This window comes from Siniperca chuatsi, linkage group LG12 (genome assembly GCF_020085105.1).
Source record: "Siniperca chuatsi isolate FFG_IHB_CAS linkage group LG12, ASM2008510v1, whole genome shotgun sequence".
NCBI lineage: Eukaryota > Metazoa > Chordata > Actinopteri > Centrarchiformes > Sinipercidae > Siniperca > Siniperca chuatsi.
Genome location: NC_058053.1, coordinates 16,934,150 through 16,961,540, shown reverse-complemented (window position 1 = coordinate 16,961,540; position 27,391 = coordinate 16,934,150). Strand labels below are relative to the sequence as shown.

Sequence of the window (27,391 nt, the reverse complement as noted above, 5' to 3'; positions counted from 1 at the left end):
GGCTACTAAAAGCGGACCATTCTTAATAAAATATACCAGGTGACCCATTTATATCAATCATCATTACATAAAAATACAACAATAATCAAATGCCTTGAAATACAAAGATTTATTTTTTACAAATGTGACTTTGACACAGCTGTTGTGATTTTACATGTTCGGTTGTATAAAAGAAGACAGCTGACAACTAGACAACATGACTAGTTAGCTGCATGACATTTGGGAAAGCAATCTCTTTTCTTCATTATGTTCCCTTTGCTCCCTATGCTCTCTTTTACTCTCTCTCTCACTCTCTCTCTCTCTCTCACACACACACACACACACACACACACACACACACACACACACACACACACACACACACGCTTGAAAACTGCAAATGCTGAGCACATCCTAAATATGTATAACTGAGGCACATGTGTAGTCAAGAACTATTTACAACCATCAACATTCTAAAAGCCTAAACAAAACTACACTGTCTGTGACCACAGTTAACACTTGTGTAAATATAAATTTACAACATAACAGGCCTCATAAATACAGAGGGTTTTAAAAATACAGATCAAATATTTATTAAAATTAACAGTTTGATTGATGCTCAGGACAGTGTTCCTGTTGCAGTAGCTGTAGACAGGTGGCAGTAGTATGACACTGAGACAAAATACTGACAGTAGAAATACTGACACTGGGTTGAGCTAATTTACACAAAATTATTAATTTTCAACACTTGTTTAAACACTTGCCAGCATGAGATAAGTGACTATTCAGTTTGGAGAGAGATTTGGAGAGAATGTCCTAAATCTTTTGAAATTGCTGAAATAAATATTCCTTTAGGTTGTGCATTGTCTTATGCTCATGGCTGAGTATATTTCACTTGGCTGACAGGATTTACATTATGCAGAGAGGCGCTGTAATAATACACCCCTTTCATGATGAATTTAGATGAAAATCAGGGGCATATGTTTTGCAATTAAACAGCACAAAGGCAACAGTTTTAATATGAGATATAAAAAGGTCTACCACATGAACCTCATAGCCGTCCAAACATTTTGTCTCTGCTACCATACAAAAAGATCAGCGTACACTGCACACACCTAACTGTACAAAAGCAAACATAATGAGCAGTCACATGTGTTTATTCATACTCTATTGGTTAGACCATCTGTATTCAGCTGTACTGTGGTTGGCATTCAGTCCGAGAGACTCCAGTGATTTGTCTGACATTTATAAACATGTCTTCACCTATTAACAGTCCAGTTATCTCCACAAATACAGCACGAACAGACAAGGTAAAAAAAAAAAAAAATCTTTGACAAGGTTAAAAAAAACATTCAAGCAATGCACAATTTTGATATAAAAAGTCTGGAGGGATAAAGTATATTCACATATAAATACTGTACATACATCTGTAATACAGGACAGTTAAATAATCATTGCTAAGACTGGAAAAGAGCAGTTTTGGTGAAATAGGTTCGGGTTATGTTAAATGTCCTGGTCGCTATAGTAACTCTAAAGAGAAAGAAGAGACAGGCAGACAGATCCCGGGTGTACACTACACTCAAAACACACACATACACACACACACACCTAAATCACACACTCCTCCTAAAATCATTAACTCTCGCTCGCAGGCACACACTGGCACATGCAAATAAAGGAAGAAGAAAACTTGTGAGGGTCATCTGCAGTGCATAGAGGAATACCTGAACTGTGTTCTGCAAATGTCAGGACAGAGAAATCAAAGCATATTCCCTCTCGTTTTCTGTCTTTTATCGTTTTTCATGTCGCCCGGGACAAAGACAAGGACACAAAGATAACTCTATGTGAGAAAATTACATAAACATAAGTACAAAAAACAGTACAAAAAGTTATTTTTGAAAAATTCAGCAGGATAACTGTAACAGTCCTCTAAGTCCAGAGGAGCAGCACTGGTCCACTGTGTCGCTGTTAAACTGAGGTTTCTGATTGGAGCAGCAGTATAAACTTGTGAGACTTGGGGTCGATGTACTCCTCAGTTAGTCGGATGTAAGGGATGCTCTTGATGGTCACAGCTAAGCTAAAGTCAAGACACCTCAGTAGGAACTCTGTCCCCTCCTTTATACCGCCAGTGACAGAAGCCTCGCTGACCAAAGTCCACTGGTCAGCCATCCAGCGCTCAGGGGCGTACTGCAGGGTCGGACCAGGGGCCAGGTAGGCTTCAAGGAAAGCCTGGACACACAGAAACAGCCAATGACACTACAATGTTCACCAAGAAAACCTTTCTTTTAACAGCACAATACTGAGAAGTTTATTTTAAACCTATTTCCAGTTTATTACAACCTCAGTTGGTCTTGTTTGCATTATTTTGGCCACCATTTGGCCTAATTGCAAAAACAACATTATACCACTACATTAACTGTTGAGATCATCACTACAAACTGTGAGACAAGGCAAGAAACACAAGTTGCCTGATGCTGCCTGAGGAAGAGCGCCAAGGTTGAAACGTGTTGCAAGCCAGAATTCCTGCAACTCCAAGCCTCTGTGCGTTCTTCATGCCATGTGAACTGTGATATCAGCACAACAAAAAAAAGAAATCTGTCCTCGGTTTAAAGAAATAAGAGCTCAAAAAGTAGTAAACAGATGCCATAATATTGAGATTTTTTGTGTGTTTTTGGAGTTCCACAATCCTAGTTTAAAAGTGGTTTGGATAATCAGGCTAAAGTGTTGGCTTGTTACCCTGTTTTTTGCAGCAATGTCATTGTGTTCCCAGATCTTAGCAATTACATTGGTGAGTACACTGTTATCATAACTGAGAGACATGATGGCCAGGACTATTAAAACAACACCCAAGTTGTAATAAACTGGAATTATCCTTCAGGTCCTGTAACATATCTATTCTCATTAGAATTTCAGTTATCTAATTCAAGGGTTCAAAGTCAAACTCACCTTAGGGCTCATGTTGTTGACGAGGCAGAAAGCGAGGTGCTTCTGGATGCTCTCCATGCTGTGGCAGTGCTGCCTCCTGGTGGTGCGGAGGTACTTCTGCAGGGCACGGGCCATGGAGGGAAATATAGCCAGAGCTGCTTCACGCACATCCATAATGTCGGATGGAGTTGCATGCTCATCCTCTTTCTTCATCCGCCGGACATGTGTGAAGGCCTCCTCCACAGCCACCACCAGCCTGACAAAAAAGGAACATACACACGGCACCTAGCTTACTGTTAGATCTCTATGCTTGTATTTAATCCATACCGATCATTAAGCAACACTCTGATGCACCAGTGTTAAGTCCTTTTCAGACATGGAATTCATAATATTGCTGGCTTCGTCTATCATTTAAAGTTAAAGTAATGGCTTTTAGTCATTCAGACATTCTGTCAGTTATGTCAACGTTCTTGACAGCTTTATTCAGACATGACAGGACTGTTATGGAAAGAGCCAAAATCCATCAGTGAGAGATTTAAAACTAATTTTGCTATTGAAGCAATCGTGAGTCTGATGGCTCATCTCGCTTCTCACTTGTCCAACAAAAGCACATGCATAGAATGACAAGACGTTAAGTTGGGACTCTTTTGCATGATATTTATATTTTCATCCATCCTGTTGGGCATGAATAAAAATTGTAAATATAGGGAGGGAGACTGCAGGTTTGATTTAAAATGTGATTGTACAAGGGTTTTTTCTCAGTTCTTTAGTCAAGCATCCATATGTACATTGAAACAGGTTTTGCTTGCTGTAATTATACTTCCTGTTTATACTGGCCATTAAAAGATCCATAGTTACTAAAAAGACTGTAACATTGGAAGATATCCACTTGACTTGACTAACTCCCCCATCACTTACATTGAAAGCACATTAGGAAGGGATTTTTTTAATGGCCAGTATGAACAAGAGGAATGATTATAGCAACAAAAACCTGTTTCAAGGTTCATATGGGCACCTGACTATTGTTTTAAGACAGACTTGAAAAATTGTGAACCTCTCCTTTAAGGAGGCAAAACAAGAAGTTCATTCAAACCGACGTGCAAAATTGCCATCACATTTACGTACAAAGGTGTGTGGCCGAAAGAGTCTTTAGATCAGTAAGCTGCCGCCCGACATGCTGTCATTTGTTCCCATGACTCACCTGGCTCTACGTTTACGGACTCTTCTCTCGTAATCGGCCTCTTCGTAGTACAGCTCATTGTGGGCGCTGTCTTTGCGCTTGGCGGCAGCTGTAACCATGGTCCGTGTCTGATTCCCATTACCAGGCTGCGCTCCTGCTGTGGTCCCTGGGGCTGCACCAAAAGGAGAGGACACAGGCAAATTGGTTATATCAGTTTGACCTGGAGGTAGTGGCACCTGACCCCACCAGACTCTGATTAATGGGCTGTATCTCAATCTGAATCATGGACAGAAAAGGTCAGATGGGATGAGAGCTCAGATCTACACATCACAAGAGGTGTAAAACAACAGGGAATCAACCTCCTTGGCCAGTATTATGTTCATTTTTAAGTCCACTGACGTTTGAGAAAGATTTGAGAAGAATGTATGTTAATCTTTGTTACTTATCTGGGGCATCCTGCCAGATCATGTGTCTCAGTCAGAGAGAATGTTAATTATAGCACTGAGAAAAGAGGCAATTTCTACTGGAAGCATCCATGTCTCTCCACAGACAGTCTGATGCAGAAACCTTTTTATTGGGGTGTGGATTAAATATTCATCATTTTACACTTCAAAGGACATAGTTCTTGTCTGATCTGTGAATTTACTGGTTTGTGTGACAAACCCATAAAGCTAATGGAGCTTGTACAGCAGTATATTAGAGTTCATGGGGTTTTTTATTGTGGGGGAGTCAGATCTGGTCCATATTCATGAAGATCAGTACAATTTGGGGGAGGTTATAGGGAGTAAACGCTGCAGGTAAGGTGAAGATATAAATAATTAATAATCGGATCTGCATATGTGTGTTTATGTGTGTGTGTGCAGGAGAAAAAGAGAGATTGAATGTAGTAATAAAACATGGATGAAAAACCATCCTAGTGTATACTGTGGAAAGAATGCTGTCAGATCATTTGCACAGGGAACCTTATAAATATTTTCCAATGAAAATATGGGTAAACACCAGCCTCTTTAACTTTCTGGCCTACATTTTCATGCTATGAGAAGAGCGCCTGTGAATGACTTTGAATGAGAGAAATGGGGTGGGTGGGTGGAGGGTGAGTGGGGGTTGAAGCAAGCAAAAAATGAAATAAAGAAGAGGGTAGAAAAAGAATGCCAGAGCGAGCCGAGGTGGAGACACGCTAAGCGGGAGGAAGGAGTGATGTGGGAGTATGTGAGGAATGAGCGTTACTGTGATGAATTATTTAAGGCTTGAAAATCCACGGCCCCCTAGAGGCCTTTCTGCTGCACTTTGATAGGAAAGGGGGTGGGGTGGATTGGAGGTGCTATGAGGACATCATATCCCATACTGCATCCCTGCCATAGATCATCAAATCCTCAGTGTTGTGCAGCTAATGGGGGATTGATGGATGGCGAGTGAAAGACCCTTTTAAAAAGAGTCCAATATGTGGCAGTACAGAATGTGTGTGTGTGGGAGCAGGGAGGCAATGTATCAAGAGCATGTGTGTGTATGTGTGTGCGCGTGTAGCTGGAGTGTTTGCCACAGATGCAGTATATACATTATGTCAAGCACGGAGGCTTCAGAGTGCACTAGAGATGGAGTGAACTGAACCGTGAAATTTGCGGCTTCCTGTGATAAAATGCTGTGCGAGTGATGTTGAGGACTTTTATTTTTACTTACTGTCCAAAAGGTATGTTCTCAGTTTGTTTTTAAAAGCTGCTTATGGAAGAGATGGAGATGGAAAGGAAAACATCATAACAAGAAAGCAGAAGGAGTGGAAAACCTGGTGAACACGGAATGAAAGGTAACAACAAAGGGGACAACAACAAAAATGTAATATAATATGGCAGGTAACTATTGGGACAGATGAGGCGACTAACCGTCCACATTGTAGACCTTTAAGCCGGCCAGGTGTTTGGCAGCCCGGTGCTTTGAGGCAGAGAGAAGTGCTGGGTTATGGAGTGGAAAATCTCTGTAGTAATACTCCAAAATGGACAGAGCAGCCCTCTGAATGCTGTGTGAGATGAGAGAAGGATAGAGAGAGAAAACTCAGAGACAGTAGGGATACGGTTTACATTATGGCTGACTTATATAGGACACTGAATAATGAATCCACTGGACAGTGAGTTTTTCCTGATGAAGACCTATGTGAAATTAAAATGTTGCTTCAATTAAAAGACTATACCAGTTTAGCATTGCACTCCTAAAACATTGTCAGACTCATGATGACAGTTTACAAAAAAGGATAAAAATTAATGTAGCATAACCAGAGATATTGTCTTTTTTATTACATGCATTCTTCGTCCTTGTCAAAACCTGGCGCCTACATTACCCACAATGCAACTTGAGGTTCAGGTATGTTATGCTAGAAGTGGCTAATGTAGCCCGAGCTGCTAGCCTTGAGCAGAGCTGAGGAGTGGGCTACATAGGTCTGGTAAGCTCACTTCTTTCTAACTCCACACCAGATTTTTTTCATTTTCAGACTTCTAGTCTTCAGCTGCAACCGACGATGACTCAAGTGACATCACGTGAGGCAATTTATCAGATTTCGCGCAGCTCCCTGTTGCCACAAAAGGCTTTATATAACTTTTCTTTCTTTTCTTTTTTTTTTTTTTTAACATATGCAGTAGTACTCCCCAAGAACTGTAAACAGACTTTGACGTGTAAAATCAGTGCAGTTCCCCTTTAAGTTGTTGGAAGCTATGAATACAATGTGTATGTGTTTCTGCCTCCTGTACAGGTCTTAACTTCCTGTTTACCATCCTGCAAATTAATTCTCATTCACACCAACAAGAAGAATGCAAATGATAAACCCATTAAGCCATTAAACCTTATCTTATTACCACTGTTGTCTCTTTGTCCTGTCGTAGTCACACACTCGATCAGAATAGAAACAAAGTAAGACAACCATAGCGCCTGTGTCCGGCACTTTCTCATCCCTCCCCCCGAACTACTAGAATAGCTCGCCTTGAGCAAACTAGACGCGGAGGCTGATGAGTAACTCAATTACTGCCTGTGCCAGTCTTCCCTGTGGACATGAGTCTCCAATTACACACATACTTCAACATGATAGAGTGTAATGACTGTGATCAAGTGCCAGTGTGTGTGTCTCAACATGTACTGTACAGAAAGTTCATATTCACATGTGAAACTGTAAAAGGTAAAATCGTTTTCAATCATATTTTTTCATTAGGAACTGCATGTAAAGCACACAGAGGAGGTAATTACAGTGAGAGAGCGTTCATACCTGAGCTGTCCTATGTTGTAGTGACGTGTCTCTCCGTCAGTGGAGCGCATGACACACACGCTGTAGCAGGGCTGGAAGTGACGAAGCTCCAGCAGCACCACGGCCAGGTAGTGGACAAACAGCTGGGAGTCCACAAGGGACACGGCAAACTGGACGATACCATGGTAGTCCTCATCCTGCTTATACCACATCACAGGTTTCATGAAAACATTCACTGCTTTGGGTGAAAACCTCTTCTTTAATTTTATTTAACCTATATTTAACCTGGAAAGTGTCATGGAGATTAAAAATACATCTTTCAAGAGAGTCATGGGCAGGATAGACAGCAGTAACGCGTTAAACACAAACAACACACAGATAACATAAAATATGAATGAAACAAAATACAATTATAAAATCATTAATAAAAATATCAAAGATTACACCTCCTTGGAGGTTTAATCTAGAATAACCTAAAATGGTACCTTAAAAACAATCCAAGAGCTATCTAAAACTATAAAAACTCAAAGTTCTATGCTTATGTGCACACTGTACAACATAAGATTTTGCAATACTTTTCTTCTTTCATTCCTTCTGAGCCATATGTCTATTTCCGCTCAGCTGCTCCCAGCGCAATGCAGCAGTATATCTGTTCATTGAACTTTACTTTGAACTGGGCATTAAGTATGCTGATATAGTACTACTGCTCAATAGGCATGCATGGATATGTAATTAGTGAAAGTAAAATTAATCAAATTCTTAGATCAAGAGGTCTCTCCAGAAGAAAGCAGAATGGTTAATCTGCAGGATGCTGTCGGTTTCATTCGTTTCTGTACTCTGTACTCTACTGTACCCCAGAGGGGTTTAACTGAAGAAAGGAGACATCCTCAGAGGCGTTATTACAGATGTGCATTTGAATATACCTCATTAAGCTAATGTGCTGTATTTGTATCAATACAGCACAAGTCAAAGAAAGCAACAAACAAGAAGGCGACTGAAATGCTGCAAACAGAATCTGTGGTTCAGTCACAGAAAGAGCAGACAACACTGAACCACTTGCAGAGATACATCAGGAATGCAGACCAATACAAGTTGGAAAGCTTTTTGCATTTTTGCACAAGGTCCTCTGTTCTTTGCACAAAACAAATTAAAGTAATCTTTAATGCTGAAACAGGTTTTAGTAGAAGGTCTGTGGAGCAATAACTGATGTTCCTTATACATACAGCTCCTACCTAGAAGTTTGATAATGTTCTCTCTGATAACTTCTTTGCAACGGACATCATATAAGGTATATTGCGAGGTAACACAAAAGTATTGTGAGGGAATGCAAAACATATGCAAAAGTAGTCCTCAAAAAAATCTCGCCATGACCTTTAGGGGACTCCGTATGTATGAATAAAAGTCATAACGTGGCCACAGAGAATGTTTGAGTCACATTTTTTAAAATTATTTTGAGAAAACCACACAGCTCTGATGCAGCAGCCTCATTACTGTTTTAAATAACCCCTTAAACTCTCTTAAATTGTGCTCCTAAATTTCAAATAAAATGTTTTTCAACCATGAATGACATTATATGAAAATAATAAAAATATTTTGTAAAACTTAAACAGAGAGTACCTATTTTTCTTAGAGCCATAAATTAAATACTCATACTGTAGCACACTTTCAAACCCACCTGGGCATCAAGGATCCGGACCCCATAGAAGAGCCAATAAGACATGGTGAGCAAGAGTGTAAGTGTGGTGAGGAAGGCACGGAACACACACACTCTGGGCAGGCTGGCGCGGCCCGGTCGGAGAAACAAGGCCCAAATGGCCACCAGGAGGATGAGGAGCTTGAAGGCGATCGAGAGGAAGAGGCCCTCACAGGCTGCGCCACAAGCCTGCAGTCTGTCGGGCCACATGACAGCCGGAAGAAGCAGGAAGACCAGGGGCGTGGCTAGCACCAGCAGCCCCACACACGAACCCACAGCAAGGGGAAGATAGCGGCGGAAGCCTTGGGTCCGGTCCTGTATTCCCTTCCCTAGTCCAACCACTTCCTCCTGGGAAATACTCAGCTCTGAGGTGCCTGTCACTGCGGTAGTGGTTTCCCCCCAGTTATCATCCTGAAGGAGGAAAGAAAGAAAGGTGAAGGAAGGGTATGTTACAAGCAATGGATGTACATTTGGATATGGATATGTTGGATTGTTGACACAGGGTTGGTTCACCGAAATTACACAAAAAACTTGAAAAAAAAAGCTGCATTAATTGATGTTTTTGGCCATTTGTGGGCAGCAGAACAAGCTGTACAATCAATAATGGCATATTATCACATTGTTAAATGAACAAAACAGGTTCTTATTTATACTTCCAGCATACACAATGCAACATTTGCATTCATATGAATGTATGTCCAGTAGTCACTCTCTTTTTAGCTTATACTAATGCTCCACTATGTTTACCAGCTAGTCACTAACTTTGTCTGTCTGGCGTTTGGTGCTGGGCAGGTCGTCTATAGTGGGTTTATCAGAGCTTTTTTGCTGAAAACAGCTGCCTGCTGTGTCTGGAAACAAGGTTGATGAGAGCAGAATGCACAGGAAAACCTAGACAATGAGCTAAAACATGCTAAAATACTCGAGCTGAGGAGCTTAGATTTGGGTGATCATTCTCTGTGGCTTTGTCTCTAGGAGCGACCTGTTTCACATTACACATAGTTATTCAATCCATTGAAAATATGAAAACATTGGCTAGTGCAGCTTTAAATGTAGTCTAATTTTTCAACGCTGTGTGGACCACAAAAAAATCTGTTAACCTCTACTGTATTGGGATAAAGGAGAAAATGGATATAATCTGGGCAAAGAAAACCAAAAACTATCTTCATTGCTAGATACTACTAGCGGTAAGAGACATGTGTTTGTAATTGTAAAATGGTTGACAAAATAGACAAACCAGAGTCAAATTCATGAGAAACTGGCAAATCAACTGATAAATATAAACATGAATCTGACAGGCAACAATGCCTCCATTATCCTATTTTACTCACTTCACTTCAATCACCACAGATTTTATGCACTGTGCACACGCTATTTAGAGATGTTTGATTTTCTTGGAGTTTTGTGTCATTATGACAGGCCCTGCAAAGTCCCACTGATGTAATATGACAGGCTGGGACGCGCAGTAACATTCACGTTGGCAGGAAGATGCACACTGACATATGCGGGTACACACTTACACACACACACACACACACACACACACACACACACACTGAATCACAACAAGAAAAGCTGAAGCTTTCCAGGCCCATCATTGCAAATTAGGGTAATTTTAAGAATAAATCTGTTCAACAAAGAGACACAGGGAGAATAAATTTATGACAAATCTGCTCTTAAAGGGCATTAATTTTTTTGTGTGCCTGTCATTATTTAGGTAATTAGCCATTCTATGTTCCCCTAGAGTGCAACTGCACTGTATATCTCTCCAACTACAACCAATCACAGGAGCAGCAGCTGCGGAAAGAGGGAGAGAGATGAGGGCTAGAAAAATGACAAGCTGAACCGATATACCTTCATGGCTTCAAACACGTGTGCACACGCATACACCTAAGCTCATCAGACTGTCTATAAAGCCCCAAACTCCAGCCATATGGGCTTGATGATGTCTGGGAAACCAGACAGGCTGTGAGTAACACAGACAGAAGACGGTCACATTCATTCTCACCTGTCTTGAGTGTCTGTATCCCACTTTAAACTGTGCCACCCCAGGCTATTATGTTCATATAACTTTCTAAGATTAAGTGAACCCTGCTGCTATTTGTGGAATGTGAAATATGAAATCAACATTGCGTTTGCATATTTCCAATCAGGAAAATGAAGCATGAATATGGTACATAAATATGAATTCTGCCTCCATTACTGTTCACAGCTAATTACCTCAGCCATGCTGGAGGAGCAGATGCCAACAAGAGCCAGAAGATGAATGAGCATGAGAAGAGGAGAGGGATGGAAAGTGAGAGAGGGAGGGTGGCAGTGGTTAAGGTGTGAAATAGACATAGATGAGTAGCGAAAGAAAGGCTGTGGGGGGATGCAGAAGCAGCATTTAATTCTTGGTATCTGTCTGCCAGACTAATGTGTGTGGCCAGAGGTCAGCTATGTAAGTGCAGTGTCAACTCCATTTAGTATCTGATCTCATTTCTATTCCTCACACATCTCTCCTTTTTTGCTCCTTTTCTTTCTTAAGCCAAGTTATTTAACAGGGTCCCAACCTTTGGAACAGGGTCTGTGAACAATCAACGTCATTCCACACTTCAGTGAAAGAGCAGAACAAGTGGGAATACAAAAACAAAGCTTGACAGTTCATTCTTAATCGTGGAAACAGTAGTTGACTAAACAATCTCCACTTAAGGTCCACTTATTATTCTGGAGCATCTGACAGCATTACACAGTATTCATCAGTAGATTAAGTTTGCTCAGTTGTTACTTGTGCACAGATGCTGTCTTTTAGAGTATACATAGTGGACCAAATTCTGAAATCTGTCTTTTTTCCCACTCCATTTTGGTCCTTTGTCCATATTAAGCTTTTGATTTTCTCACCAAATAAACAGCCTTTAGAGTGGATAAGTCTGAAAACTCCTGCTGCGTGTATTAATGTGGAAAATGTGTATTTTTGCAATCATAAAATAGGGATTGGACTGATGTCTCACTGGAATTATTGTTTGTTGTTTTAACAGGCTGTATTTAAGATTTAAAATCCCAAAGATTAATGCTACACTAATCAGGCCTGATCTCTATATGCAGTAAAGTGAGGAAAAGATTAAGTAATTGAGAGTGAATGAAACAGAGAAGGGTTACAGGAGAGAGAGAGAGAGAGAGTAACATGACTCCTGCTGCTTACTTGGCAGTCTTTTTATCTGGCAGAGGGTGAATATGGATTATGGTTAGGCCTGTTTCACCGTCACAAAGCACAACAACATACTGATTATCACCGTTCACAGAGACATACACACACCGAACAGTCTGCCAACTGCAAAACACAATGGTTAAGCCCCACTGGCCTGGGTGGAGGTTAAAACGACATTTATACATTGGTGTGTTTGTGTTGGTGAGCAGATCAGTGTCACTGTGTATGTGTTTGTGTTCAAATGAGTCATAGGAGATATGGGACAAAAACAAATGGCATAAGTTTAAAATGTCTGGCAGGTTTCCTACAATTTACTCATTTAATTTACTCATTTCATTTTATTGTGGTGGATATTTTTACATTACATAAAAAGATGTGAGTGTAGCAGATATGAGTAGGTGTGTGTGTCCATGTAGTCATTGAAAAGGGCAAAGAAGCAAAGTGTGATATTCCAAAACAAGAGTATGTGCTTCTCCATATACGCTTTGGTGTTGCTGGAGCTAACATTGTGAATTGAAGCCGCTGCCTTCTGGCACAAAGCATGGACAGTCTCAGTAACAGACTTGGCGCTCTCTCTATGACTCACTCACACACACACACACACACACAGGAGCTGTGGTCCAAGACCGTATCCTTATGTCATAGGCATGCGTGTAAACATGGAGGATTATTCATATCAGCTTTCCTCAAAGTGGCATTTGGCTGGATGCTAAAGCTAATCTCAGTCTGTGAGAATGTCTCTTTGCACTGGAGCCTGTTAATGTTACAACAGCTCTGCCATCTAACAGAGCTGCTCCAAAAAAACACTGGCTGGGGTGGACTTTGGTGTTGGTGGTGGTGGTAATGATGGTGCTGTTGCTGCTGTGCCATTTGGACATATTTGTCTGGAGGGCTAATGTAATACAATGGCAGATTACCTTACATTGCGGACAATGGACGTAAGCTACAAGCTGACAATCACATGACAGGGTGGAATGTGGCTGCCCAGCCAGAAGGGAATGCTGAGCAGAGACGGCAAAATAGGTCAGACGTCTCAGAAATGGTCAAAAAGTCTGGCTGGAGACACGTTCAGGTCCTAATCACATTAAATAATATTCTATACTTTTAAATTATAATCACTGTGGGGAACTACATCTTTTGCAGGCAACTTGTACTCAGCCACTTCACATACACACACACGTTTTTCTCTTCAAACTAACAGTACATACACAATTTTACTATGGATTTCAACTAGGTCAGAGAACATGTGAAGGCAGCCAAAGGCAGAGTTCTTTCTGAAGAACAATCTATAGGATATAGACAGGAATAGTGTGACATTTTGGGAAATACACTTATTTGCTTTCTTGCTAAGAGTTAGATGAGAAGATTGATACCATTCTCATATGTGTCCGTTGCATATGAAGCTGGAGCCAGGAGACAGTTAGCTTAGCATAAAGACTGGAAACAGTTAGCCTGGCTCTGTTCAAAGCTAAAGAAAACGCTTACCAGCACCTCTACAGTTCACTAATTAACATGTTATATCTTGTTTGTTTAATAGGCACAAAAACCAAAATGTAAAAACAACAAGTTGCTAGAGGGGGTTATAAAGCCTAGCAATTTCAGTGTCAACAAGACAAGAAGTCTCTGCTCCCGGCAAAGAAATAGTCTAGCACATAACACCCCGTAAAACAACATATTTTTTTTAAATTTTGGTTTTTGTACAGATTAAACAAACAAGATATACTATACTAATACTAATTAGTGAGCTTTGGAGGTGCTGATATGTGAATTTAGTTTTTTGCCTTTAGACAGACCCAGGCTAACTGTTTCCCCCTGTTCCAGTCTCTGTGCTAAGCTAAGCTAACCAGCTGCTGGCTGTGGCTTCATATTTAACTGACAGATATGAGAGTAGAATCGATCTTCTCATCCAGCTCTCTGCAAGACAAGAAATAAGTGTATTTCCCAAAATGACAAACAACTTCTTTAAATAATGATCACGATTTGAAAGCATCTTTAATCCCTGCAGCGTTGACTTAGTTCAATACCCACTCTGTCTTTGAGCTGCGTTATCACAGCATTTTGCTTCCCTGCGTCTACTTAAAAACCTATTTTGCTTGCAGAGCTCAGCAAAATCAGCTTTATGGAATGACTGGAACCAATTTTCTCTGCTTTCAAAGCTATCAGGCATGACAGTTATACCTAGTATCACACACACACACACACACACACACACACACACACACACACACACACACACACACACACACACTGTAACACAGTGTCCGTACAAATCCGTCCAGGCCTACAAGAGGGATGCTAATCCTCTGACCTATTTGATCCCTTGTCACCATTGTTATTGTGTGTCAGATGCTGTGCTAATGGGCAGCCAGCTGTGTGAGGACGAGTTTATAAGGTTATGGTGCAGAATTCATAGATGGATTACTGGGCCTTCTGATTTATTCTAAATGAATAAATCATTTGTCTAAAAAACAGCCTGCATTCCTTCACAGTTTAGACATTCCATTTTTGTAGTGTGTACAGTTTTATGTTACTCCATTGTACACTGTAATGGAAAATACCTGGGCCTCATCTCCATGATCTGCTACTGGCGAGGGTTCTCCTGGCAGTGGCTCTCCATTGTGAACAGGGGAGTCCTGAGAGGGAGTGTCAGGGGGGTTGATGACGACGGACCTCTCAGAGCGACTGCTGTCTTTACTGCTGCTGGCCTTGTGCCGCTCACGGCTTCGATCCCTGGAGTTGAACAGACACACAATAAACATGAAGAAGCTGGAAGCATTTTTGGTTGACAAATGGCAAAAGAATCAATTATCAAAATATGTGTGACTGATAATTTCAGGTCTAAACTCATGCATACAAGCAAATCATCCAAGTTGTTTATGAGTACTCAAACACAAATACACGCACAAAACAAGAGCTGAAACAATAAGCCGATTGACAGAAAATTAATCGGAAACCATTTTGACAATCTTTTAATCATTTAAATCTTTTTTGAAGCAAAAAGTGTCCTGGTTCCAGCTTCTGAAAAATGTGCTTTAAATCTGATGCTTATCTTTGTCTTTTATGATATTAAACTGAATATCTTTGGGTTTTGGACCATTTGTCTGACAAATCAAGATATATGAAAATGTCACCACGGACTCTGGGGAACTTGTGATTGGCAATTTTTATTATTTTCTTACACTCTATAGGCTAAGTGATTAATTGATTAGGTTGGATTAGGAATAGGAACAATTATAGACAGATTATTCAATAATGAAAATAATAATAATAGTTGCAGCCCTACATGGCAAAAAGCTGGTGGAAAGGAAGGGAAATGCAGACAAACACAGGCGTGGCATCAGCAGGACGGGAATCAAATGATTCACTCATTTGCAGAATGGACCGAGTGAATCACTGAAATAGGTTAGAGCCACTCAGCTGTGACGACCCTAATCCACAAACTCTGTCTGTTTCAATCTCTAGCTTCTTCCCTCTCTGTCTCTCTCTTAGTCTCTCATCTGATTATTTGGCTACAACAAACATGTGTCCCGCTCATAACTGAAGACAAACACAACAAACTCAAAGTGCACTGAAGGCATTACATGAAATACCAAAGCAAAGGGTACTGTGAGAGATGCAGCATGTGATCTAGGAGTCATAAAAAGGGAGAGATGGACGGATAAAGCGGAGCAGCAGACAGTCAGATGGAAAGGCGAGCAGACAGGAAGCATACCCATGTCGGTTTGATCTCCCAGAGCGGCTGGAGTGATAGGAGTAGCCCGAGTGGGTCGACTCAGTGTCCATTCCAACGCAGTTCGGAGCTGGCGATTGGCCAGGGGGATGAGGAGAGATTCGTCGTGTGGCAGAGAGGGTAAGTTGGCAGCAGTACTCAGGAGGAGGAATGGGTTGCTATAGAGACGGGACTCGGGAATCCACTACGACGGACAACTACTCCAGAGAGCTGCTTTAGTAGCCACATTGACCTGAGAGATGGAGAGATAGAGGCTTGCATTAAAACTTGCTTGCAACGTCTAACAAATAACGCATTTGATACACTAGCCAGGCTACCAGGCAGTATATTTCTGTACACACTTGTGCTGATTCTTATCATTCAATGTATATTAAAAGAGAGCAGAACAACCAGTAATCAAAATATTAGAGACATCATCCATTTCTATTATCTGTACTGTAGGACAGCCACATTCAAAACATGTTTCATGAAGGTTGTAACTGTTAGTCAGGCTCTCTCCTTTATGCCTCTCAAATTAATTGTGTGTGAATTTTGCTGCCATTTTGGCCAGTTCCCTCCTGTAAAAGAAATAATGCATCTCAGGAGACCTCCTGGTTAAATATAGGTTAAATATACATTTTTTTTATATTTTTTTTGTTGAAAATCCTACAGACTTACTGTAGGAGATTCAGAGAAAAGAGCCAGTGCAACCAGTTTCAAACAGCACTATTAGAAGATATGACTGAAAAATGGGTTTCAAAATGTCAAATTTGACACAATACAACAGCTACTTTTACAAGATTGTTGATAGAAACTAAAAAGGTCTCTAATTTCTTTGATTTTTCACATTTTATTTATTTAGTAATTCAATTGTCCTTTCTGTAAATGTTTGCCAGGAATACAATTCTCGGGAGTAATGCTGATGCCTTTATTTATTTATTACTTTTTGGAATAAAAACAGTCAAATTTAAACACAATGATTCTAAAAAATACTGGAATCCCCCATGTGCAATATTTTAATTGTAGAAATTTAAATTCCCATCAGGTTGCTAAAACCAATACATCCACAAAATAAATAGATAAATAAATAAATAAAACAAGGATGTTACCATATTGTCCTCTTTAATAGCTATGGCCATATTGAAAGCAATAAAATATGGTCCTTTTTTAAACAACTAAATTCTCAGTTTTATATGAACTACCTCTCCATCCTGTCATTCCCATTTAAGTCAATATGAGGGTCAGACTGAATCTACCAGACTCACTTCCTGGGCCCTAATGTATGCTGTGTGATGCATGAGGATGTCTTAGTGCTTCACCATGCATGACCATTCATTTAGACCTTAATCTACACGCTGTCTGTCTCCCAGCTGTTGTCCTGACAACCACCTGCCAATCACTATCCCCAGCACAGTCTCATTTTACTAACCGGGATTATTCCTTCCTCATTTACAAGCTATTTGTTATCTCTGTAGCCAGTGGTGCATATAAACAGTAAAATAGCCCATTCAGCATATTAAGATGTGAATGCACACAGTGGCATGGAGTTCGAAGAAGACACTGCAATATAGCTGATTTCCATTAAGATGATACAGATCGGGTTGAAAGTTTTTCTCTCCTTCCGTTACCCACCATGGGAAATGTGGACGGTGCATATATGAGAAACCACAGATTTTCCATTAGGGATTGCTGTACAATGCATATAAATTATGTACATTACCACTGACTGTCTACAGGATTACATGTGTCAGACAAAAGCTAAAATTTGTATTTTCTTGCAGAGCTGTATAGTAACTTACTATCACACATATGTGACAAAAAGCACAGTTTCTCTGAGCAAGAATTGGACATCAATCTCTACTGATACAGCCACTTATGCTATTGAAACAGGGGAACATATGTTGAATAAGGCAGAGCTTTATATATGCAGGACTTCAATAAATATTGTACATGAACATACTGGAACATACCACTCACAGCATCAAAGCTGATGTTGCATCAAATTTTAAACACAAGGCAGAGTTTTTTTTGACAGAAGAAAGTCATATCTCTCATCTCTAACCCACATCTGGAGCGTCCACTGTTGCCTTGACAACACCGGGGGCAGGAGGCCCCATCTAGCAGCAATAATCAATCACCCCTGCTGAGAGTAAATTTGTGTGATACACTTGTGTATGTGTGTGTGTATAAGAGAGTGAGGGTGGGGGGTGGCACAGTGAGAGGGCACAAAGAGCAAACAATGGCTTCTCATCACACCCAGCACCCGTATGGTTAAATGAATAAGGCTATGCTTTGAATAAAAGCTGTTAACCCCCTGAGTGCTGATCTATGAACGCATGGCAGTGGTATGTGGGCCAAGATGATCCCTCTGAGAGGCCACTCATTCACGAGACGAGCATGAAGAGGCACAGTGAACCAGGCCATGTGGAAAATCGCAGCCACGGGGTAAGAAAAACTATCGGTTACAAACCAACGGATAACTATGAATAAAGCATGCGGGCATAACAACGTGCGTTAGAGACGTGCGGCTGCCTGCTTACTCTGAGTCAGTCCATCCAAAAAACTCAGAAGTCCTCTGTGAGGGACTCTGTGTGGAAAATGGATTCTCTAGTGAAGCGTAATTGCTTCGCCACAGACCTTTCTGGTTGGCTGCACCAAGAAGAGATTCACAAGGGCAGAAAGTGACACTAATGTAAAACAAACACTCATTAACGTGTTCGTTTATTGGATGGAGGCTGTTGCACAGTGGGAGCTACTGTAATTACATATGGTCATGCTCAGAGGTACAGGCACATGAGGTGTTATGGGCTCATTTTTTTTTGTTTTATTCCAAAGAGAGAATTTAAACAGACTGCACTACTGCAACAAATATGTGTGGGTCTCCGTGCGGAGAGCTGTAACATCTGATAGGTCAGGTTGTTTGCAGCATTTTTCCCTGCTGATGCAACTCATCAATTAATAATAAAACTGAGAATGTGGGATTTTAGTTTAATGTCCTTGACTACAAAGACTTCGGTCTCCAATCTGGGCAGAGAAGGAGAGGTGTGGAATTTGAGATTCCATTAAAGTGTCCGATGCAATGTTGGCACCCTAAACGGCACAGACCAGCCTCATAGCTCATCTAGAGCACATGCTGAGGCCTGGTTACCATGGCATCTGTGCCCTCCCTCACACCCATTAGCCCTTGTGCCTTCCTTCCTTCATGTGTGCCCTGCCCTAGTGGCATTATGCCATAATCTGCCAGATGCAGCAGCTGGGAGTCTGCTGTGTTAGTTTATTTCCTTTATCGTTTGTTTCACAATTTCAAAGCAATCAACAAAGTACAAAACCCCATCTACTACATATACAACACATATTACTTTAGGGCCACAACTAATGATTATTTTAATTTTTGCTTAATCTGCTAAGTATTTTCTTGATTAATGGATTAACCGTTTGGTCTATACAGAGTCATTTATAGTGACGCAGTTTTCCAGAGCCCATGGTGACTTCTTCAGATTGCTTGTTTCGTCCAACCAACAGTTCAAATGCCAACAGTATTTAATTAACTATCACAGAAGACTAATAAAACCAGCAAATAGTCACACTTGAGGACCTGGAACAACTGAATTGTTGGCATTTTTACAAAAAAATGCTTTAAACAATTAACCGATTATCAAAATAGTTGCTGATTTTCTGTTGATCGACAGAATTACAAACTAATTATTTCAGCTGCATATTATTTTGGTGTAATAAAAAAAAACATAAGCAGACAAACACACATAAACACACATGAGTAACACACATCCAGCAATCTGGGTAAGACTTCTTTGAAATCAAATAATGGGCCATACAGTGTGTGCCAGTGTTATTTATAGTGATAACAATCTCCAATCCCTCCATGGACTTCAGATAACCCAGAGGAACAGCTGCTGATTAACGTATTATAACATTGCTGTTGACTGACTAAAATTACACAAACTGAGCCAAGGATGCAGAGATATGAAAACTCCCATGGAAACAGCATTTTTTCTTACTTCGTAGACCTCACCACTAGGATACATGATGTAATTAGGAACTTGCTTCCTGTGTATGTTCCTTTCATTGTTTGCTGTGACACGTTAACAATTGATTCTTGGCACAAAGGTATTTGTTAGATATGTGCAGAGAGCAAACCTGTGACCTTTGAGTGACTGGATAGAGTCTCAGCCACTCCCACCCTGCTGCCCTTTCACACACACACACCCACACCCACACCCACACCCACACACAACCACACACTCCACAGTAAAAGGAGAAAGTTAAGACCTGACACAGTTCTCTGGAATGCAAACTTAGTCCCCTCTGATTCGCTCATGTGGAACTAAATAAGAGTACAGTAGAGGGAGAGGGAGTGAGGTGGTGCGCGTGGGAGAGCTATCTCAGTACATTCCTATTTAAGAGCAGTGTCTGTAAATACACTACGGTACACTACTCTACAATGCATCAGGCAGTACACCATGCAAGCTTTTCAGGCTGCTAATGCTCCTCAGTAGCCTAAAGGTAGCTCCACTTCTTCACTTGTGAAACACTGCCCTGCCAGCCAGAAAATATGGTTTAAAAGAGAACAATGACAAAAGCAGAGCCAACACCACTTTCTTTTGATCATTCATAGCTTCCAGGGAATGACTTTTCTATTTAAGGGGTTCCCATATACCTCGCAGTGTCCCTACACCTCTCTGCACAGGACCTGTCAGCACTGCTCAATAATAAATGACTGTAGGTGCTGCACAGTTTCACTGCAGCATCATGACTCTGAGACACTGAGGAGGACAGCACAGACAGTGTCAGAGGAGGCACGTGAAGCGGCTTCAGTCATAGTAACACCTCATCCAGCTGTGCACAGTGTGCTCTCCAGACAGCTGCTGCTGATGGCGACACACAGCATCACCCCGCAGAGGCCGCTTGATCTGAAACGCCCTTTATTTTACAGGCTTCTGGGTCTGAGCGAGCCGGGGATGTGCTGTTACTTCTGTTACACAGCTGCAGTTTCGGTTACAGTAGATCTCGTTTCAGTCGCATCCTGAACACCATTAACACATCACAGCAGGTTGTAAGCTGCTATCACCTCAAATAACGCATGCCTTCTTAAGGTTCTATCTATTTGTTTACACATAAGAGGTACTGGAGCAGTGTCTAAATAAAAAGCATGAAGGTTAGCCCCCACATAAATATGGGTTAGGAGGACTAAACGCTACATCTGTCTGATGAGAAGGAAACCATTTTTTTCCACGACGGCAGCATTGAACTTCATCAGCAATTCCTGTGAGAGGTGGCTCACAGGCTTTTGGGAAGGATATGCCCGGTGTAATGAACAAAGCATCGCGATTATCACTTCATTTACCTACCTTTTCCCTCTCAGATGTGTGTCATATTCCTCCGCTTGCGTCTCGGTGTCAGTGAATCTGCTGCTGCTGCTACTGCTGCTGAGGCGCGTCTAGCCCACTGTACTGACAGGGGCAGATCCCTCATACGAGCCTGGCCATTGTGGTTAGCGGCACCGGAGAGGGAGGCAGCATGGAGGTATACTACACTTCAAGTGCACTAAAATGAGTATTTTCAGATGCAGCCCACAAGAGGTCGTCCTTTACGACAGATTTAGAACTGCTATAAGCAGGAAGTTGGTACATTTTGCCTCTGAATCAAAGTTTAAAATCACCCCCCATTCAAAAATGTGTTTTGCTCATTGTTACTTCTCTTGGATGTTTAACTTTCACTGTGCAGAATGATGTGTGCGCAGAGTTTGACACTTGAAGGCTGTTTTCACATTCATCTGCTGAAGGAGGAAAGTTTCTCTGTGTTCATCATAAAATCTGAGTTTGATTTTGGTGATGTTGTAACATCACTACTAGTTTGGAGGTAAATGTGGTCCAGTATGCAGCTTAAACAAGTGTGATGTGGAAACCTCCAGTGCACATACGCTGAGTGTGGACTCAGCAAAGTAGGAGACATCCAGAATTTCTGAAATCTGCATTTTTCAATGAGGGAGAATGAGTAGATGTAATTTACTTGAGTTTGTATTTCACTGAACTTTAACCAAACACATCAGACAAATTATTATTCAAAGCAGAATGTTTTTATGTGTCTTAAAACATGCCTGGAGCGGGTATTTTTCATAACATGATAAGATCAAGAAAAGAAAAGAGTCACTTTTGCACCTAAAAAAGCCCAAGGTAGGCCACAGTGGTAACAGGTGGCAGGGTGGAGGTATTTGTAAAAAAAATAAAATAAAAACTTCATTAAATGTCCAACAGATGTTTGCTGCATTTTATTCACTGCATCAAGAGCAAAACGCAACAACAATACTATCAGTAATGCGCAATATAGCAGTGTTGAGTTTAATGACCTTAAAAACAGCAGTTGACAAAAAAGGTCACCTCAAGGTCTATTTATTAGCTGTTCCAGAGCTTTTGATCATATCACATCTACAATTTCAAAACAACTGAGCAAACTCCATCTGCTGGTGAATCTCATGTGATATGATTGAAAGCTCCAGAACAGCTACTACAGTAAATGCAAACAAAGCAGTGTTTTCAATGGCTCAAGGCACACAAAAACCATGCAGCTATAACTCTGAATATCACCTGAACAGCAATAACCCTCCACACACACACACAACTTGGGTTAGGTGGTGATAAAAAAAAAACACTTATGTGAGCCACCGTCATTGATGTACGCAAAACCAACTGGTCCTGAGGAAAAAAAAAAAAAAAAAAAAAACAAGCCAGAGGAAGACTCTAAGCCTAGAGGGCAAACATTTAAACCATTACTGTTGCAAGTCTTTACTCAGCAGAGCATGCAGGCATCAGTGACACAGATACACATGCCTATACAATTGTCTCAAATATATTTTAGGAAAGGCCTCTTTAAACAACAGGCAAAATGTGCAAGATTCCCTTTAAATTATACATCCACAGAGGCTAAGGATATAAAAAAGTGAATATGAACTTTTTTAGTTACATTTCCCTCTATGAAACTCCATCAGAGGGCAGTGTTGCTCCTTCCAAACACTGTCTGACAAGTCTTTACTAAACTGAAGGATATGTATGCAGGAAGCATAACATTTAAAGAGGGAACGTCCAGAATAACATCAAACCACAGCTCCCAACCTGTTCACACATGAAAGTAAATTTAACTTCAAGAGAAAATTTAAGTCTAATTCCCAGACACTGTGGTATGTGTGCAGACTTAAATAGCCTAAAGTTCTTGCCTAGTTTTAGTATTTGACCCACAGAATATTAATAACCATATGAGCTTCACAACTTTTCCTGCCCCATTTATCTTAAAATCTGATGTTAGGCTTGGCCTCTCTCCCTCTGCTCCCCAACATACCTATTGTATCCAGTGTGTAGACCAAGTGTGCAGTGTGTGCAATGTGCCGTGTGTAGACAAAGGGCTGTCACTCTTGCTGCTGGAGTGGACATGAACAATACCTCGAGCCCCTTGGGCCACATTACACCGCAGAGACTCACATAAAGGGGACGAGAGAAGGAGCACAGGCAGCTTCTGACTAATGGAGAGAGAAATTAAAGGGACAAGCAGGAGTTTATATCCACTGCCTGATCTCATATGAAAATATAAAAGCCCTCTTCTGGTAATGTGCAAAGGCAGGGCAGCATGTTAAAACATTGAGAAAAACCTCAAATGTTCAATGTGACCATAAATTATTTATTATTCCATCTGACTAAATGAAATGACAAAAGAAATGGCAGATTCCATTTCAAAATGTGGTAGTGGAACTGGTTTGCTTGGATATTTTTGGCTAAAGTTACCAAATGTATTAATTAAATCATGTTGACTTACTACTACTTCTTTCTTTCTTGTCTTTTAAAATAGAAATTCCTAGTATATAGTAGAAAAAATGGGTCTTTGACTGTGGGCTGCTGACAGTAAGACAATCATGCATATCTAATGTTGAAAAATATTCTAAAATGTGTATTTGACCCCCTCTCACTGCCACTTTCACCTACAGTAAGTTTATCACTGCTACATAGAATTAGCGTTAGTGAAACAAGGTTTTTTCTTGTATAATTTCACATTACTGTCTCATTTGTATGTATGTGCATTAGTGTGTGTGTGTGTGTGTGTGTGTGTGCGCGTCCAGAGACGAAGCAGATGGATGGCCATAATAAGGTTGTTTTGGTTCGTCTGGAGAAACACCTGCCCCGTCCAGAGGGAGAGAAACCCCAGCAAATACCAAGACCTCACACATGTGGAAGAGGAACAGCTTGTGTGGTAGCTTCCCTTAATGGTTTTTTACTTGAAATAAAAAAGAGCTACAAAAAGAAATAAAACTACTTGCAAAATGTGTTCAAAAGACACATTTTAAGATGAACAAGGCCTACAAATCAGATTGTGCCTTTGCAAAGACCTTCTGGGTTCAGAGATATTGAAAGATAACTGGGATCAAACAGGTTTCTTAAACATCTTTTAGCTGTCACAGTTTATTTACAACATATGGATTGGAAATGCAATTTAAGCTGCAACTGAATCCCACATAGTCAAAGCACACAAAAGTCTGGTAGACTATTTTTGTGTGTGATTGAAATAAATATATTTACAAATTGGTGCAAAAAGGAAACAAAGTCACAACAGATTGAACTAAATACAACAAATTTAAGGTCGAGCATTGCAGTGTTTTAGTAGTTTGGCTACACAACTATAACATACAGCAGATTTAAAAATATTTCCATTCTTTTCACCCTTTTGATGATAGTAAACCTATAGTCTTGCAAGTCTTTCCATGATGAAAAATCTGTGTGATAGTCCCCTAATAATCTTAGGATGCACAGTAGTCAACAGTGTGTGTGTGTAGAGTTACTCCATTAGTTTAATATAACCTTATAACCCCACAAGTATAGTTACAGGGTATTCTTCAAACTGTGGTATGAATATCCTTTATAGTTGCTTCTAGAAATCATTCAGCTGTCGTGGCTCGCTACAAACACTCATCCTGCCTCAGTCCGTCCTCCTGTTGGTCCTCACAGCCTAAACGTCCAGCACGTGGTTGAGGTAGGAGATGTAACAAATCGCGAGTCGCAGGATCTCAATCTTGGACAACTTCTTGTCTGGTGGGAGCGTTGGGAGCAGTTTCCTCAGCTCTGCAAAGGCCACGTTGAAGGCCACGACACGGATCCGCTCCCTGGTGGCGTGCGCTGATCGATATTTAGCCGTCGCGCGCCTCCTTCGCCTCTTCTCCTCCCTGCTGAGAGCGGGCACGAGCACGGAGCGCGCCTTGCTCTCTCCGTCCGCGAGATCGGCCGGCACGGACCCACACTGCACGTTGAAAGTGTCCAGAAAGGTCTCGGTGTCCGTTTGTCCCCAGGGCAGGTCGGCCTCGGGCTGGTCAGTACTGAGCATCATGCTTCTGTCCTCAGATTGGAAAGCACATGGGTGAAATTTGCCCTCAGGGGGGGCAGAAAGGCTTTCTGCCAGAAAGCCACTTGGTTAGGTTTAGGCACCAGAAAGGTTTGGTTTAGGAAAAAAGAAAGGCAGAAATCCCTGAAGGCAAACTGGCACGATCCTAAAGGAGAATGGTAGAAGTCAGTAAAAATACATCCAGAGATGTTTGGACATGATTCTGTTTTATGACTAATTGCCAGGAACTGGGAAAAATATAACCAATATCAAGCAAGGAAAGGCAATTTTGTTTCACATACGAAAACTCATGCTCTACATTAATGCAATGTAAAGCATCTTAAGTAGATGGAGCATATCAAACTTGTACAAGCTTTAATTCCGAAAGAGGCTTTATTTTTAAGAACAATAGCCTACAAACATTCATGCAATTTCTAAAAATACAGTTTTAGTTGTTGTGTGACATTATAACTGTCGGCTTGTGTTCATTACATCTCTGGTTGCCGCTCTTTTGACAGTCAGATTTAATCTTTTTTAGGTCAAATTGTAAAACTTGGCCAAAGACAGAGGACCCCTAAATACGAGGGACTTGTGCTGCCCCCTAGTGGCGGATCTACACACTTGCTGCTAGCAGAGACCAGCGCTGTCCGAGGTGCTGAAACACAAAAACAAATGCGACTTATTAAATCATTTAGTAAAATGACGAATATTTAAAATACATTTTCGTAGTCTCAAAATAATTGAAGAATGGAATTACCAAGCATTAGTGAGGTGAACATCATATTCTGCTTGGTGAAATTACTTCTACACTGGAAATGGATGGAATTGTAACCCTTTTTGTTTAAGGAAAATACATTTTTCATAACCCATTACCGACTCAAAATATCTTTCTTTTTCTTCTTCTGGACTTATTATTTAGCATATCAGCTGCCTGTTTCGAACGAGCAGGTGTAGCTTGAAGGCTAGGATTTCTTTTGTGTTTGAGTGTGTGTTTGCATTTCATTATGTTTCAAGCTTGAACAAAACTTACTTTAAAAAACAACAACTTGTAAACACTTACAGCTTACAATCAGCTGATCCTTTATAAAGAAACAGCTGAAACCTTTGAAACAGCGCAGCATTGAGTAAAGGTGCAGGATACGTAAACCGTAGATTTTAACTTACCTTGCACATCCAAAAAAAAAAAAAAAAAAAACAAAAAAACTGAACCAACTGATTCAAGAATCTCGCATATTATTAAAGTTGCATCCCCTCGTCAGTGCAGGTACCAGCAGGTAAAGTTATCTCTCCATCAGCCTCCATGCTGTCTTGGTTTTTATTTTGTTGAGTCGAATTAAAGAGCTGGAAACAGGACGTGAGATTAGGTTTGATTTAGGGTGAAAAAGCGATGCAGTCCCGCTCGTCCTCCTCCCTGTCCGTCATGGTGTCAGGTGCCCATCACATCCTTCAGTGGGCTAAGTGGCAGTCTGGCTTGTTTCTCTGTCTGTTTCTTCCATCCAATCTCGCCTGCTTGTGCGCAAGATAAGACACCCCTACAAAACTGGAGCGAAGTGACGACACTCACAGCGGGATAATGAGTTGTTGTCCAAACCTCTTCTCTGCTCACATGCATGCAGAGCTTTACTAGTTCGATTTATTTGAGGTGCAGAGTTTCCTTCTAAAGGTTACAACCAAGTGAACTTATTAGCAGTCCTGTTGTCGATGAACGTAAATTGATTATAGTCTGCTTGACGTGAAACTAATTCCAGTGACGCCATAGTTTCCTGGATCCTGTTGTATAAGGTCAAGTGAGCACCTGTGTCTAAAGAGAAAGAAAATCGAGTGAAATTTGTCTTATAGTCTCATGCCAAAACAAAAATTGCCTCCACCTGGTCTGTCTATTAAAACTTACAAAATAAAAACAACAAAACAGAAACAGCTCATTGTAGCCTTTGACTGAAGAAAGACTGGGTCATATCTGTGAAGCCTGAGCTAGTGATGAGAGGTTTAAAAGCCCCAATGGGCCTGTAGATAGCTGGGAATCTGTAAACCACAGTGCACAACATTTGGTTTGGCCATGAACTGTTAATTTCACCAGAGCACGTGCTTTGCCATTTGCAGCACTTTAACAGGCCCAGTGCTGA

The 27,391-nt window shown here is 40.9% G+C and overlaps 2 protein-coding genes across 3 annotated transcripts; both read right to left on the bottom strand.

Annotated features, from left to right (window-relative positions):
* Nucleotides 1-90: 90 nt before the first annotated feature.
* On the bottom strand, nt 91-21,445 carry LOC122885924 (vang-like protein 1). The gene is made up of 9 exons (XM_044217703.1): nt 21,260-21,445; nt 15,897-16,146; nt 14,743-14,914; nt 8,983-9,411; nt 7,329-7,504; nt 5,962-6,095; nt 4,106-4,256; nt 2,926-3,160; nt 91-2,208 (listed from the first exon to the last, which is right to left on the bottom strand). Exons 2-9 carry the CDS (start codon nt 15,965-15,967, stop codon nt 1,948-1,950), a joined length of 1,629 nt encoding a protein of 542 aa, XP_044073638.1. The 5' UTR covers nt 15,968-16,146; nt 21,260-21,445; the 3' UTR covers nt 91-1,947.
* A 719-nt stretch (nt 21,446-22,164) lies between these two features.
* LOC122886017 (helix-loop-helix protein 2-like) lies at nt 22,165-26,959 on the bottom strand. 2 transcript variants are annotated; one of them, XM_044217875.1, is made up of 3 exons: nt 26,433-26,959; nt 25,890-25,923; nt 22,165-25,434 (listed from the first exon to the last, which is right to left on the bottom strand). In XM_044217875.1, exon 3 carries the CDS (start codon nt 25,272-25,274, stop codon nt 24,900-24,902), a length of 375 nt encoding a protein of 124 aa, XP_044073810.1. In that variant the 5' UTR covers nt 25,275-25,434; nt 25,890-25,923; nt 26,433-26,959; the 3' UTR covers nt 22,165-24,899. The 2 variants fall into 2 exon arrangements, with proteins under 2 accessions (XP_044073810.1, XP_044073809.1); XM_044217874.1 differs by having other exon boundaries at nt 25,761-26,959.
* Between the last annotated feature and the right edge of the window lie 432 nt (nt 26,960-27,391).

Coding starts and splice junctions, on each gene's coding strand:
- LOC122886017 (XM_044217874.1), bottom strand. CDS start 25,274: ATGATGCTCAGTACTGACCAGCCCGAGGCCGACCTGCCCTGGGGACAA.
- LOC122885924 (XM_044217703.1), bottom strand. CDS start 15,967: ATGGACACTGAGTCGACCCACTCGGGCTACTCCTATCACTCCAGCCGC. Junction 4,257..5,961: donor AAAGGTCTACAATGTGGACG/GTTAGTCGCCTC, acceptor CTTTTGGTGCAG/CCCCAGGGACCACAGCAGGA. Junction 3,161..4,105: donor GTCCGTAAACGTAGAGCCAG/GTGAGTCATGGG, acceptor CTTTTTTGTCAG/GCTGGTGGTGGCTGTGGAGG.